Source organism: Saccopteryx leptura, chromosome 5 (genome assembly GCF_036850995.1).
Source record: "Saccopteryx leptura isolate mSacLep1 chromosome 5, mSacLep1_pri_phased_curated, whole genome shotgun sequence".
Lineage (NCBI taxonomy): Eukaryota > Metazoa > Chordata > Mammalia > Chiroptera > Emballonuridae > Saccopteryx > Saccopteryx leptura.
This window is the reverse complement of record NC_089507.1, coordinates 75,254,699-75,268,588: the sequence shown is the minus strand read 5'-3', so window position 1 is coordinate 75,268,588 and position 13,890 is coordinate 75,254,699. Positions and strand designations below refer to the sequence as shown.

The 13,890-nt window shown below is 33.7% G+C and overlaps 1 protein-coding gene across 2 annotated transcripts in view; it reads right to left on the bottom strand.

Moving 5' to 3' along the window:
- The window catches only part of GRID2 (glutamate ionotropic receptor delta type subunit 2), a 1,621,553-nt gene that overhangs the window by 791,349 nt on the left and 816,314 nt on the right, over positions 1–13,890 (bottom strand). For both annotated transcript variants that reach the window (XM_066385691.1, XM_066385692.1), the window contains one exon: positions 1,861–2,066. In XM_066385691.1, the coding sequence (XP_066241788.1) occupies positions 1,861–2,066 (206 nt within the window). The remainder of the gene's footprint in view (positions 1–1,860; positions 2,067–13,890) is intronic.

Below are 13,890 nucleotides of genomic sequence, written 5' to 3'. Positions count from 1 at the left end.
GATTTATTCTGCTGAACTTTGCAAAAATCCAACATAAAGTACTTGGTAAGTAATTATTATTATATGCTTTAACTTGCTGTAACTCTGCTTTATAAATTTTAAAAGTAAAGTTACTTCCCTACTTTATAAATCACCATTACTGTGGAACCAGTGGGCAGTTAGAAAATTTTACTACTAACAGAGATACAAAAGTGGGCAGTAGGTATAAAAAGGTTGACTATACCTGCTCTACACCTTTTTCAAAAGCATTTCTTAGGATATCTAATTAATCTACAATACAAATTTAATATGTTTAAATAAATATATTGTTCTCATTTTACTGATGACAAAATTGAGGCTCTGAAATGTTAAGTAATTTGCCAACACAACATGATCAGAAAGTGGATGGGATAGACTTGTATTTATTGGTTACATGCAACATTTCTTTTGTGAATTCCTAGTCAGGATGCAAAGTCCAGTTCAAATGTGCCTTCTGAATGAAGCCTTCACTCCCAGCCAAAAAATAACCACAGGTGCTTCAACCTGATTTATTATAATTTAAGATTCCAATTTATGTAACATATCTTTTGTACTTCCCTTCAATCTTCTAGAAAATTTTGTGTTTCTTAAAAGAATCCTTAAAATCCTGTAAAATTAGAAATATCCTATCTATTGTGGAAAAATCTAGCTGTTTGATTTGCTAGACTGCCAAAGGTTAAAGTTCTTTCTACACAGTGAGGCAAAAGTAGGTTTATAGTTGTTCATATGAAAAATAATAGCATAATAAATAAATAAAGAAAGAATGAGCTCTGTGTTTTGTATGCTCACAATTGTAAACCTACTTTTCTACCACTCTGTATTTGTCCTTAAACTGCATAACAAAGTTCTCTATCAACATTTTAAAAATGGAAGTATTAATATTTTCTCAACAGTTTTATTCTTCTTAGTGATGTATGTCCTGCTTCAGTTCCTTGACTCCAGTTTTATTACAGAGTGTCATAGAACTTCTAACATATTCTTAATTTGAAGTCGTTATAACAGTACTTTGGGAGCTAAAGAAAGCATAATAGAAAAGTGAGGGAAAATGTATTAGTGAAATGAAGTCACCAAAATTGTAAACACTAATAGTAAAACCCATGTGAAGTATGTAACACTGACCAGTTATAGTACTAAATAAGATTTAAAACTTGAAGTAAGGCAAAGTGACTTGATAATAATCCTTTGCAAGGCAATAGCAAGCATTTTAGAACACAGAGATGTTATACTAATCATTAAAGCATCTTAATTGTATTTGACAAAGTTTCCAAGCTTCCAGCTAAATGAGTAAATATAATTAAAAATTAGAGGATGCATCATCATAAAATGTATAGTGGTCATCACTATGCAGAGTTTCAGACAGTTTTAATTATTTGTCTTGGTACAGAGTTCACAGAGCAAAAGTAAATTTGCTACATGTTTTTGTTAAAGTAATCATGTTCAGGCAACTACAGCCCAATTCAAGTAAATCTTTTCTCAGAAGTAAAATATTAACTTACAAAAAAATTTAAGGATTAGTTAGAGAACTTTGCACTTTTGAATTCATTCTAGAGTTTGTTAGAGTCATTCAGGTCAACAGCATTTTTAAAACCTCATAAGATTTCTTAAAATCACTTTGGCTATGTGCCTAAATATATATAAATGCAAACATTCTCAGCAATTAACTGGACAGTACGGGGTAAATGCAATGAGCCAGGAGTTCACTGTGCTACCTCCATTAGTGCTAACGAGAGTTGTGTTCTTAATTCCCTCTCACTGCTTTTAATGCTCAACTCCTCTGTGGGTTCTATTCCGATGCATTTAATTTTAAAGCCCTACCCCCAACCCTTGACAAGTTTTCCTTACCTCAGTAATAAAGGATTTGGCTGTTGCAGGATTCATAACAAGGATGGCTCTCCTAAGAGTGTCTCGATAGCGATTCAATTCCTCTATTCTCATGGTATCAAAGAGAGTGGTGATCATTTTATTGATGTTGTTTTCCACCTTTTGAAGTGCAACATCCATCCCTTGCTGAGATACTTTGTCCAAAAACTCCTGTATTCCACGGATATCTAGAAACATCAAAATCCCATTAAAGTGTGAGTTAGAGCACAGAAGGGAGATAAAAAGCTATTTCACTTATATCAGAATAGTTTATTGTTCATCATTGTAGGCTGTCTAAAACTAATAACTGAGTAGCTGGTGAAACTCTCAAATATGTTTAAGGTTTAGTATGATTTAATGTGTTTACATGGAAATGTAGAGATCACTTTTAAAGTAAAGTTCTTTCCCTTCACTCAGCATTTTAAATTATCTCATCTGTGGAAAATGTTAGAACGGGATCTTCACTTCCTTAAAACAAATTTGAGGTAAGGGAAATGCAATCCTTATTTTCTTCAGCATTAGAGAAGTAATATCAACCTCAGGTAAAACATGAACTCATTAATGGTAGTTGACTCTAAATCAAGATTACTAACATTTATTAAAATAAGGCAACAATAAACTGGACATTTATTATCTAAATAGAGAGTTTAGAGAGGTTATCTTCAAAGGGTCGCAAGTCACTTAGGCCACAAATAAGTAAAATAGCTACATTTTTTGTCTATTTTTATGAGAACCATCTCCTTCGCAGAAATCTGGCAAACTTGATAGGAGATAATTTTCTTATTAGCAGTATGGGGAGTGTACTTTTCATGTAAAACAAATTTTAACAAAATATCCACACTCCCATTCCAGAAAAGCAACTTCTGAAACCTTATCAGATACCACATTTAAATAAGAAGGTTAAAATCCAGTCTAAATAAAGTGTTTACAAATTTATACCTGGATGCATATTCAAGTAACAATAAATGTCTGAAGTCTCACAAATATTTCTTCCTAGGATCACACTGGCTGTTTATAGGGAAAGGATTTGAACACTGATAAATATAATTGGAAAATATACCTGCCAAAGTATAATCTTAATATTGCAGACTTGCTTTTACTATATCATAAAGTAAATGTTCCCTCCATATGTCCGTGGCATAAAATGTCTAAAGGGAAAAAACTAGTGAAGGATAAGAAGTAAATAAGACCCTAGGTTGCTTATTGTGAATAGACTATATCTCAAAATTCTTAATTGTGTGTGATAGCATGCACATCAAATTTTCCTCTCAAGGGCAATAATTAGCTCACGTTTTTCAGTACATTAACAATGAAAAGCAATATATAAACCCATAGAACAAGAAAACAAATAGCCACAAATTTGGAAATTGACATTTGCTCATAACAAAAGTTTATACTTATAAAGTTACAAATTAATTTTGAAATTTTGTGTTCTTATTAGTTTTATTTTAAAACAATTACTACAAATATGTATGCAGTTAATTGACAAATCTCAAACACATCAAATAGGTAACTGTATAAATTCTACTTTATATTCTTTATTTCTAATTATATTATGAACCCAGGATATCAGAATCATAGCAGCTTAAAAGAACAAAGCCTCATCTGGAGCAGAACAAGAGATAAAAGAGGTGGAATAAGAAAGGCATTACTATGTTCTCATTAAATATCCAACTCAGAAACTATCAAAAGGTATAAGATATTCAGGAGTGGATTAAACCAAGGTTTAGAGCTGATGCAATTTAGCAGATACAGGAAGACAGACATGTAACAGGACTATGTACACACTCAAGCAGGCATTGTTAAACTTTTGTATAACTCAGATTCACTTAGACATCTTATTAAAAATATAAAAGCCTCAGCCCCACTCCAGAACCAATATGCTCTTAACATACATGCCCAGATGATCTTTGATTTGATTTTTAAGTTGTTGTTTCTTTAGTTTAAATCACCTGAATGTGAATCTAAATATAAGACAAAACAAAAACACATAAAATAAATAAAGAAGCTCAGAAAACACTGTGTGACTAGAGCATAAGGCTTCAGATCATTTATGAACTAGAGCATGTTCTGGACACAGAAGCAATATACTGGTGCAACTTCCTATCTTCACTATGGAAAAAAAAGTTCCAAAAATATTTATTTAATACAGGGCACAATGTTGTATGCAAGTAATTACAGCAGTGAATACCTTTATCCACACCGAGACAGACAATACACAAGTCAACAAACTAATACATACAAGTCACCTTTGCGCTTGAAGGAAAGAGTAAGGGTGCTCTGGGAGGTGATGACAGGAAGATCTATGTCAGTTAGAATAATCAAGGAAGATTTCTCTGGAAAACTGGCATTTCAACTGACCTAAAGGATGAGTAGACATTACCTAGACAAGAGATAGTGAGTGAAGCATGGACAAAATGCCCCAAGGCAGCAAAGAGCTTGTGTTGAAGTGAAAGGTTTCCAGGGTGGGTACAGCCCTGTTAGTGAGGAGAGCAGAGTTAGGGGAAGTTCCACGAAGGGTATGGGTCAGATTATGGGGATCTTGGTAAGACTCACAGAGGTTTTGCTTTTATTCTAAATACATGTTATCTATTGAAAATTTTCAGTTGACGGTCTAAGTAGATGAGAAGCTATGTGTGCAGAATAAAAAGCAGTTCAAGTTTGAGAATGACTTATTAAGCTAACATGATTCATATTGAGCTTGTAATATCCCCCTGATTTAAAATAGTTTGACATTTTAAGCTTTTATTTTTGACCAGAAGGTAAGTTTTATATATATATAATATCATATATAATATTTATTGAATATGGGACACAATGTTTTATGCAAGGAATTATATAACTATATAAATATATCTATATATATCTATATATCTATGACATACTATATAACTATATATATATATATATAGTTATTTGGCTAGAAAAGTGATGTGATAAAAGGTTATTAGAATTCCTCAGCTTAGTCTGAAATTCTGGTATCACTGCTATCAGGGGTCCCCAACTTTTTACACAGGGGGCCAGTTCACTGTCCCTCAGACCGTTGGAGTGCCACCACATACAGTGCTCCTCTCACTGACCACCAATAAAAGAGGTGCCCCTTCCAAAAGTGTGGTGGGGGGCCGGACAAATGGCCTCGGGGGGCCACATGCAGCCCTTGGGCCGTTATTTGGGGGCCTAGATACATATGATAGTAAAATTTTAAAAAGCATTTCTTTTTTTTTTTTTAAATTATAATTTTATTTTTTTAATGGGATGACATCAATAAATCAGGATACATATATTCAAAGATAACATGTCCAGGTTATCTTGTCATTCAATTATGTTGCATACCCATCACCCAAAGTCAGTTGTAAAAAGCATTTCTGATCTGGCCTGGCCAGGTGGTGGTACAATGGATAGAGCATCAGACTGGGATGTAGAGGACCCAGGTTAGAAACCCCAATGTCGCTGGCTTGAACATAAGATCATAGACATGACCCCATGTTCACTGGCTTGAACCCAAAGGTCACTGCTTGAAACCCAAGGTTGCTGGCTTGAGTACAAGGTCACTGGCTTGAGCAAGGGGTCATTCATTCTGCTGTAGCCCCCCACCCCAGTAAAGGCACATATGAGAGAGCAATCAATGAACAACTAAGGAGCCGCAATGAAGAACTGATCCTTCTCATCTTTCTCCCTTCCTATCTATCTGTCCCTCTCTCTGTCTTAGACATCTTATTAAAAATATAAAAGAATATTTATATGTAATAAATATATAAATAATAATAAATTCTGATCTGTAAATGAAGAAATAGTTTTTCATAAATTTTTTTCAAGATTAGTTGGGGGATATGTGTGTGTGTGTGCGCGTGCGCGCGAACAAAATCCATTGCCCTATCACATGGTAATTGCTAACATTATTAATAATACTACATAACTTCCTTGTTAAGAATAAATCCATCACCACCACCATCACCATTAGGAGAGTCTTCCCAAAAATTTAATGTTGGCTAGCTACCCAGAAAACAAACATAATGTTTTAGGCCGTTGGATGGCGGTGTTAAATAATAATAGCTTTACTTGTTTGAGAATAGTATCAAACACCCATGATATGTGGCAATTGGTAAATTTGATGTGAGAAGAACCTGAGTCTATTAGCTGCTCTATAGAAAATTATCATTAAAAGAGCATGGGCATTTGATTTTGTTAATTCATGAACATAATCAACCCTTGCAATTATTTAGCTAAATTACTTGTATGTCTATTAGTTGGCAGGAAATGCAAATGAAGGTTACACAAATAAAAAAGACAATTCATGGTATCTGACCTCAAGGAGCTTTCAGGCCTGTGGGTGGAAGCGGTGCTGTTTATTGCCAACAGCCAGCTAAATAGTAGTTTTGTTTCAGTAGGACCCAGAGATTACTAATTCTACTGACCAGATAATTATATAACAAACTATGGAAGGTTCATTATGTTGTTACACGTAAAATTGAGAAAAAACCAAGAAGACTTTTTTTCTTGGGCCCTGCAAAAGAACTATGGTAGCCAAAATAATGAACTTCCAAAGATGCTCAGGTCCCTAATCCTTAGAATCTGTGAATATGTTAGGTTACCTTGCAAAAAGGAATTGATATTTCAGATGATATTAAAACTGTTTTGTCACCTGAGCTTATGATGGGGACAGAGTTTGAATTATTTGGGTAGGTCTAGTGTAATTACAGAGTCCATAAATTTGGAAGAATAAAGAAAAGGAGAGTCAAAAGGACATCTAAGTACTCAAGAATGAGTTCACTTTTGGGAAACCAGAGAGCAGCAATGTTGCTGGCTTCGAAGATGGGGCTGTATATAATGTTAATTAACCAATGTTGCCCCAATAAAGATAAGCAGAAAAAAAGAAACAAAATTAGGATTATCTAGTGAAAAATATAAGGAACATTTAAAATAAAAACATTAAGAAACATAAATATATGAATACCTTTCCCAATAACTTTTGTTTACAGTTAATATTTAGTTTAAATCTAGTTGTCCTTCAGGCCCCCGAAAAACCTATGAAGCTATAAAAGATTGGGTTCCCAGCGAAGTGGTTTCTGAGACTACAGCTAGAATAGGATGTTTATCAGGGAGTGCTCTGAGGAATAACACTTAGGAAACAAGGGGAGAGAACAAGATCAGCAGAGGGAGAGCTATGGGAACTGCATAGACTTCTGAAGTGGGAGGGCTTTCAGGGTTACACCAAGTGAGGGCTAGTAGAAGGAGAACCATTATAATCCTGCAAAGATGTGGGTTTGGTGGCTTTTCTCAGCTGAAGGCAATTGTTGGGAAGGGCAGTCAGCCCTTTCAGAAGCTGGAGGAAATAAGTGCTTTAGTTTTGCAGGGAGATTTCGGTAGCACAGAACAGAATGCATCTGAGAACTATCTTTGCATTTAAGGAGTAAAAAAATTATTGCTTTGGTTTTCATGGTAATCTGACATGAAAAGCTACTTGTCAACATTGCATCTTTCTTTCCTTACACAACATTTTATTAACACTACAGTTGATGTCAGAAAACAAGGTTGGGCCCCTGACTGGGTAGCTCAGTTGGTTAGAGCATAATCCCAACATGCTAAGGTTGAATGTTCAATCCCCAGTCAAGGCACATGGAAGACTCAATCAATAATGACATATTTCTTCTCCTTGTTATTCAAACAGCAAGAACTAATTTTTCCAATTAAGGCACAAACCTGGGCTCTGGTTGGTCTAAGTGGAACAACAAATGAATGCTTCTCTCACTCCCTCTCCTTTCCTTTCTCTGTCTCTCTTAAAGCAATAATAATAATAATAATAATAATAATAATAATAAAAGACATAACCTGGATTCACCCCTGTTTCACACATTCTATTGTGTTCCACACTCTATTACTGGATATTCATGTGTCCCAGAATGATCAGTTTGAAATCTCTATGGCCTTGACCAAAATAATTAGTTCAAGTATAGTCAGGGGACTCAAATAGGGACTGAAATTTGACATATGGATAATGAAAAGGAATCAACTTCTCTTTTGTACCACGAGTTGTAATGATGTAGTTATGGGGTTACAAGGGCCAGAGTGTCTGGAGAGAAACTGAAAATGAATCTCATACATGAAGTGAAACAGAGGCAAACTGGCTCTTCCTTAGACGTCCCAACTACATGAGTCATAGCAAGAAAAAAGTTTGGGAAAAAAAAAAAAGAAAAATGTTTGGTACTTAGTTTGAAGTGAGTTTTTGTTACTTGTAAGACTAAGGGTATTCACTAACACAAGATCTGTTGGCAAATACCTAAGAGTTTGGTGATGAAGGTGAAGGCAACATTTTTATCCTTGAGGTAAGCTTAATTTAATGGAGGAAATGACAACTAAAACAAATAATTATGTTGTAATGTGATCAATGTCAGCAAAAGAAATATAACCAGGGAATGGAAGTACAGGATAGCAGCCACTAACTATAACTTATCAATGGAACAGGAAAAGTATTAAACTTAATTACTGATCTGAAAATAGGAATAAGGTATGTAAAATATTAAAGCAGTTCATAAACTGCAAATTTTTAAGCAATGTACTTTTTCATTATCAAGACTTTATTAACCCAATCAAAAGTTTCATTTTTGCTTAATTTTCTTTTACTGTCTTTTTCTATATAAAATATGGAAAACACAAGAAAATCTTGATAAGGACTAAAAGTTGGTCAAGGTAACATCCTCACAAATTGATATTCTAGCAACCATCAATTTCTCTGACATAAGAATTAATCTTTTTAGGAAACTTCCCATGACAGTTCTCAAAGAGGTAGTGGCTGATAGAAGCTCAATGATTTACTTTATTAAATTGTGTAAAATAATGACTTAATTATGATCACTAATAAGTTAAATTTAATCTCAACATCAAAAGTGGTTTATGTTAAAATTGATTAGGTGCAGAAAAGTTCCAGGCTACATTAGAGTCTGATGTATAAACACATTTCAAAACTGACCACAAAACCAGAAATATGACATCCCATTATTCATTGTAAATCAAAAGTTAGCATCCAAATCCAAATCGATCCCTTTTTGGAATCAGTCTCTGCTTACTATGTGCCAAGCCTGTGAGAGGTATTTGGAAGAGAATGTTGAGCAAGACAAATACAGTCTCTGCCCTCAAAAAGCTAATTTCTACACCCTGCCATGATAACAGAGACCTTACTGTAGGTAATGAAATCTTAATAATACTACCCATTCTCCAAACTCTAGTGGCAATCTAACTAAATTTAATGGCATTCTGTGGAATATATCAAACAGTAATTCTCAGACTCATCTTTGTATTCAAATATCACCTTTAAATATTGAATTTGGTAATAAAAGAGATTCATCATTAATTATTTGTAAATCTGTTTTATTTTTCCCTTTATTCATCTCTCTCCCTCAATTGAGTAGATTAGACACATTTAATCATTTTGGCCACTTCATGCATTGAAGACCTCATTTAGAACAGGAGACTTTAGTGTTGCATTCAGCCAATCATGGTGTTTCTGAAATTATGGCAGAAGGCTGAGCTTTAAAATTAATATTTGAAATCCTGTGACCTTTCTTTTAATAAATAGAAATATGTCATACTTCTGAATACACAAAGTATATCATTGAGTTGAACAAATTTTTCTAGCATATGACTAGAAAAGCATACTCTATAAATAACTTGTTTACTAATAAAATAAGGCTTTTAAACACTGATTTTAAATTTTTTTTCTAGAAGAACTCTTCAACAGGAATTTATGTTTTTATACTGGGGAACAATTTTTTTTTCATTTTCTGTTGCATGAGGTTTTAGAACTGTTTCTATATATTTCTGCATCGCTGATTCCAAATCTGAAATCTGTTTTTTTGGTGCATGCTCTAGTTTTTATGTAATTTTAATTTCATTTTGTTACAGTTAATGGTATGCATTAGTTTTTAAATTGGAGTTAAAGGGCAACAACTCTTGGATTGATCATAACCACAAGGCAATTAATGTTTTACAAACATCACTTTTACACAATTGTAGTTGTTTTTAAATGTAAAAAATTATTATCTCATAAAAAACACCCTCTTATTATGTTTTAAGATCAAATCATGGCTTCTTCGAGTAGGCGTAAATGTAAGAATAGTCCTGACACCTTCTGTTATATATGTGGCTGTTACACACTTCTACGTCAAAGGTGCAATATTTCATCGTTTGTGACACGTGCATATATTGCCTATTTTTTTTTAGATTTTATTTATTCATTATAGAGAGGAGAGAGAGAGAGAGAGAGAGAAGGGGGGAGGAGCAGGAAGCATCAACTCCCATATGCGCCTTGACCAGGCAAGCCCAGGGTTTCGAACCGGCAACCTCAGTGTTTCCAGGTTGATGCTTTATCCACTGTGCCACCACAGGTCATATTGCCTATTTTCAAGTTCCCCTTGGTGATCAAGACAAGAATTGGGATCATCATATTGTCTGTCATAATTGTGAGGAAATGCTTCATGACTGGACAAAAGGAAAATGCAAAGAAATGCCTTTTGGTATTCCTATGGTTAGGCATGAACCTAAGAACCACAACAGTGATTGTTATATCTGTCTGATCCATACAAAGGGCATCAGCAAGAAAAAACGGCATATGATTGCATATCTTAATATTCCTTCAGCAATACGACCTATCCCATACTCTGAGACACTCCCAGTTCCAGTTTTTAATGGTTTTATTTCTTCTAAGGATGAAGAAAGTGAACATGGTGATCAAGTGTATCTTGATGAGATGCATGAGGAAATGGTTGTAGAATCTGAAGGTTCTTCTAATGCCAAGCAGTCATTAATGCCTTAGCAGTTTAGCCTACCAAAATTGAATGACATATTAAGAGATTTGGGCCTATCAAAGAAAGCAGCTGAGTTATTAGCCTCCAGGCTTCAAAAAAAGAATGTACTTAACCGGTCAGATAAAGTATCCCATTTCAGAAAGTATGAACAAATTTTTGTGGACTTTTTTTCTGAAGACAAACACTTTGTTTACTATTGTGATATCAGTAGTCTTCTCAGCCAGCTAGGTGTTACCACTTACAGTCCAACAGAATAGCGGCTATTTCATGACAGCTCTAAACGGAGTCTGAAATGTGTTCTCCTACACAACGGTAATGTTTATGCAGCCGTTCCAATTGGTTATTCAGCTCATCTGTGAGAAGATTAGAATGACATAAAAATTGTCCTCAACATTCTGAAGTATGAGGAGCATAACTGAATCATTTGTGTGGATCTTAAAATGGTAAATTTCCTGCTAGGAAAACAGAGAGGTCACGAAGTATCCTTGCTTTCTGTGTTTGTGGGACAGCCAAACTCGGGAGAAACACTGGATGCAGAATGAGTGGCCAAAATGTGAAGCTCTGGAAGTAGGGATGCAAAATATTGTGAATGAACCTGTAGTTAATCGAGACAGGATCATTTCCCCCCGCTTCACATCAAACTTGGTTCAATGAAGCAGTTTGTTCAGGCTTTGAATAGAGAAAGTGAATGCTTTTAACATATTATTTCTGCTTTTCCTGCCTTGTATTTCGAGAAGATAAAAGCAGGTGTATTTGATGGACTTCATATTTGAACCCTCATACGTGATGAAGAATTTGCCAGGAAGATGAATAAGGAGGAGAAAGCAGCATGGCAGTCTTTTGTGGTAGTTACAAAGAACTTCCTTGGCAACAAAAAAGCAGAAAACTATGAACTTCTGGTTCAGAGAATGCTATTGGCTTTCTGCGACATTGGGTATAACATGAGCATTAAGATTCACTTCCTGAACAGTCACCCTGACAAGTTTCCCAAAAATCTTAGAGCTGTTAGTGATGAGCAGACTACCACTGAAGCATCAAACGAAATTGTCCTTGACAAATACAAGAACTACAAACGCAAATTTTTGCCTGAATAGAATTTAAATAAGTTTTGTGCAAAATTTATGATTAAAATAAGTGTTTTAATATGTTCTATTTCAAAATTGCAGACAGATTCTGATGCAATTATATCTTTTAGTGTATTAGTGTATTTACTGCATTATATGAATTATTATATTTACACAAAGATGATGCCCAAGAAAACATTCTGCTTCATTATGTTAAACTAAATGTTGAAAACTTTACAATAAGATGAATACATAAAATCTTAAATTGCAAGAAAACTGTAGCTTACAGGGAAAAACCAATGTCAGATTTGAGATCAGCACACTCGAATTAGGTAAGAACAAGTGTTTTTGTGGATGCAACAAAAATTTTGTTCCCCAGTGTTATTAATCATTTGTAGTATCATTGTCATTTGTAGTATATTTAGAAAATAAAATTAATAAAATGTAATGTTAGAGTTTAAGGTAATACAGTCACAACAGTGGTCCATCACTAAGATTTTCTATTTAATAAAGAGCTTGTGATTTTAACATTAGATCATAGTGCTTCAATATGTGTATTATCTTTATAGTAATGCTGATCAATGTTTTAAAAGGTCTTTTAATGATTAACAAAACCAAAGTAGTAGATCATATCATTTTTACCTACTTGACATAATATGTAATAATGAAGAGAAGACAGTTCAATGAGATGCTTGGATAAATTATATGTTTTTGATGCACATTGAAGTCAATGAGAGTGAAAGTTGGAATGTGGCCAAATGAGTAATAAACAGCTTTAAGACTGTCTATGGAGACAGTTAATAATATAGTCATTATACAATTGAAAACACCCTTATAGTAGTAGTTACAAACAATTGCAATCAATTAAGAGGAATATGTCCATTTTATGGGCCTTCATTAAACCTATATCAAGAATAAATGGAACATATTTTGTGGTTCCTAGAAATGTATTCATGAAGATGGTCCTTTCATATTCATTTCAAAGTGGCCCACCATAAGGCAATTATGGCAATTTAATTGTAAGAAAAGGGTGACATACTGAGTACCTAAGAGTAGTGTGTAAGTAGCTCAAATCACTTGACTATGTATTTACTCTTAACTCAGGATTACTAAATCAGTGTTTTTAGAATGCAGGGGAGCTGATAAATAACTCATTTAATATTACATAAAGTTGAGTTTCTTCTTTTGTTTTTGTGTGTATGGATATCAAAGTGTATTATTTCTCTATGCACAAAAACAGAGAAAGAAACTTGACTATCTACATATGTATACATACTTGATATATGTATATATATCAAGATATATACTTGATATAGTAATTTTCTTGCTAAGATATTTTATTTTACAAACACCTATTATTTAGGTCTATGATTTTTAGAGAAATACCAACTTTGTCAAATATTAGTAGAGATTTACATACGATCAAAAATACTGTTGTAAAAGAGAAAAGACTAAAAGTTTAAGGAAAATGTCAGAAAGTCTAAGAACAAAATAAGTTTAAGCTGACCAAACATAAATAAATATATTCAAAATAAACCTAAGAATTTTGTTTTAAAAGCAATTTCAAAGCTTGAATTATAAAAACAAATATTTATAAAATTTAAAGTTTTAACTTTAAGTATTAAATATAATTCAAAATAATATTAAAATAAAATTTTAAGTAAATTAATTTAATTAAAATAATCTAATATTTATATAATATTTTTCTTCTAAGTAAGGTTTCCTTCAAATTGGAAAGGGAAGCACATGTGCCCATAAATGCCTAGCTTTCACTCAGAAAGCCATTATATAATTCCTCTGTGACTGAAAGCATGCTATGCCCATGACCAAATTATTCAGGTCAGGGATTATTAGCACAGGACCTGAACACACTCCCTAATACGTGTCCATGAATTTAATATATTTCTCTAAACTATATGTCTCATTGAAAGCAGTTGAAAAAGCAGAGAAAGTTATTTTTCCTATTTTCATTTATTTTTATTTTTTAAAACAATTTTTCTTATGTGAGAAGCCGGGAGGCAGAGAGACTCTTGCATATGCCCTGACTGGGACCCGGCAACCCCCTAGGGGCCTGGGATTTCATAGATAGATATAAATCTATACAGATGATATTTTATATATGGAAAAAGAAGGGGAAGGGTCATTGT